This window comes from Nicotiana tabacum, chromosome 23, assembly GCF_000715075.1.
Source record: "Nicotiana tabacum cultivar K326 chromosome 23, ASM71507v2, whole genome shotgun sequence".
Lineage (NCBI taxonomy): Eukaryota > Viridiplantae > Streptophyta > Magnoliopsida > Solanales > Solanaceae > Nicotiana > Nicotiana tabacum.
The window spans coordinates 141,892,990-141,895,857 of record NC_134102.1 but is presented as its reverse complement, the minus strand read 5'-3'; the positions used below and the strand labels follow the sequence as shown (position 1 = coordinate 141,895,857).

Sequence of the window (2,868 nt, the reverse complement as noted above, 5' to 3'; positions counted from 1 at the left end):
CTAAGATAAGCTAAGTATGCTTGCAACAAGTGGCAAAACGACCAGGAAAGTAATTGCTTACATTTAAAGAAAATGGAGAAGGAACGAAAGGAATTATTCGATCAGTGATCCAAAGTGAGTTACGTTATGAATGCACTCAAAGGATTGAATAGAAATCATGATTGAGAACATAGTGGAATCACTCTTAATATCAGAGGTGTAAGAGAGATAGTACAACAACTATATTCTATAACGGCTCTACGATAAAGCCATTTAGAAGAGTACTAGCCTCATAAGAAGTCACTATAAAGCTCTCACCAGATTGTGTATGCACCTGAGGTGCAAGTGTTATAATAGAGCTTCAAGTCATGGATGTGAATTATACTTGTGTTAAAGTGAGGTCATAAAAGAGATAGAAGATGTGATGCAATATTTTAAGGTAAGTAAGGTAAAGGTGAACAACGTATGAGATACTCAAATGCAGAAGGTTGTGAATAATCCATACTTCAGATAGAAGGCCAGAAACGCTGAGACTCAGTATCCAGGAATGATAGAGGCATCGTCAGTGGCATATTTTCCGGCCTATGGTTTCTATGTATCAAGAAGTCTAATTAAAAGAATAAATAAGAGTTAGCAACGATGTGATATCTCGCTTGATGTTCCAGGATGACATAAGAAAATCTACGATGCAAGTAAGAGGTTGCGAGTAATATAAATAGATATGTGTAGGTCGCAAGCTAGAGTATTAGGGCTGCTTATCGGGTGGATCGGGCGGTTATTTATTCTTAACGGTTTGGCTTATCGGTTATCGGCTTTTAAATGTATTAATCCGCTAGCCACCGCGGATTGGTATCGGTTTAGCTATTATCGAGCAGATATCGGTTTAGTTTCAGTTGACTGAAACTTAACATACTTCAGCACAATCGACATTTCGCATACATTCAACATTTCTCATACATATATATCAACTACAGTCAAGTGGATGGTTATTGTCTCATATATAAGAATGTGGACTGCTTGGGTATTAGAAGATAGGGATTGCTTGAGCATAAGAATGCATAGTGTTGTTAGCACAGCAACCATACGAATTTTACCAACAAAATTGCTCTTCTTCTTTGGATCTGCATAATCCAGGCCTACAATTAACAAAGAAAGTTGATGTTTTAGACCCTAAAAATAAGTATTGCTCGCAATACTGAAAGAAAATAAAAGACAACTGACCACATTGTCATACCACCAGCACAAAGTTACAAACATATCCAAGGACCAAAATTGAACTGTTTTACACTGGCATCAACTACCAATATAATACTTCAATGACTTAAACCAAACATAACTAGTTCAATTGTAAGTATTTACGACATAATGAGTTCTACCCCAGTACCATAAAAAACTTACCAAGAAACAAATTGTAAATAACAAGCAAATCAGATATTTGTAGTATATTGTATGAACTTTAGAATATCTTCTCACCAAACTCATAGAGAGAATAGTTTAGAATACTTTAGAATCAGATAACATGAGTGTCTGGTGATACTATAAACCTGCACTTATCATGATATATAAAGCTATTACATATGCTTCACAAAGCTATAAACCTGCACTTAACATAATATTAGTTGTTACATATGTTTCACAGAGCTATAAACCATAGGGAAGGAATATGAATGATGCACATCCATAATTCGAATTCTTACTAGATATATTAACACTACACGTCAATTACGGAAGGGTCTTTTCCATCGCTAGCTAAATCTGAAGAAAAAAATTAAAATAATGAGTCGTGCGATAAATATAAGCATATCCACAACGTTTATATACAACAAAAATATAGTAACAATATTATTACCTTGTTCAAGCTGCTCGATTTTATCAATATCTTTCTCAACACTAACAGGTTATTTTAATTTTTTATTTCGAAGCCAATCTTGAAGACACACTAAAGCTTGCACCAATTTAGGAGTTAATGAACTCCTAAATGAATCAAGAAGACGTCCTCTTGTACTAAACGCACATTCAGATGCCACACTTGAAACCGGAACAGCTAATACATCACGAGCCATCTCCGCAAGAATAGGAAATCTAGCTGAGTTCAATTTCCACCAGAGAAGAACATCAAATTCTTTAGTGCCATCCTCAGTTTCTTCACCAAAATATTTATCTAACTTTGTTCTAGTATCCACACCTCCACTCCCACTTTTATATTTTTTTATATCTTGTATGAGTGATTCTAAAAGTCCTGTATTTTGGGTACCTACTTGACTACCAGAAAACCCGGAAGTAGAAGTGTCCAATGAAGAATAATCTGAAGATGAAGCAAGCACGACACCTTTTGAGCCGGACTTTACATACTCACTAAACAATGAAGTCATGTACTTCTTCACTTCTGCTTGTATAGTTGCCCCCGGATCTTGACCAAACATCTTTACAAGTACATAGCCAACTGATTCGAGCTTGTAACGTGGATCCAAAATACATGAGATAAAAATTATCTTGTTCATTTTCCCTGGATCACCCCAATATTTATCAAACTTTTCTTTCATCTTCTTTGCCATTTAACTTAAAACTGTATCTTCATTTGCTATCAATTGCTTCAAATAAACAGCAACCGCACAAATTTCAAGAAAATGAATATTCGATGTAACATAACGTGATCCAGATATTTTCAAAGTAAGAAGATAAAAGATTTCAAGAAACTTTGTAATTCTTTTTACATTCTCCCAATCACTACTCAAAATTCACCTGTAGGAATTCCAACTTCAATATAAGAATGCTTAAGATAATGTCTCAGGCCAATTTCACTAGAAGCATAATGTGAAAATGTACTTTCAAATTCAACAGCCCTACGCAACATCAAGCAGGTGGAATTCCACCTAGTTGGAACATCCA

The 2,868-nt window shown here is 35.0% G+C and overlaps 1 protein-coding gene across 1 annotated transcript; it reads right to left on the bottom strand.

The window, feature by feature from the left end:
- Window positions 1-1,877: 1,877 nt before the first annotated feature.
- On the bottom strand, window positions 1,878-2,534 carry LOC142177410 (zinc finger BED domain-containing protein RICESLEEPER 2-like). Its single transcript, XM_075245900.1, has one exon. It carries the CDS (start codon window positions 2,532-2,534, stop codon window positions 1,878-1,880), a length of 657 nt encoding a protein of 218 aa, XP_075102001.1.
- Window positions 2,535-2,868: the final 334 nt, after the last annotated feature.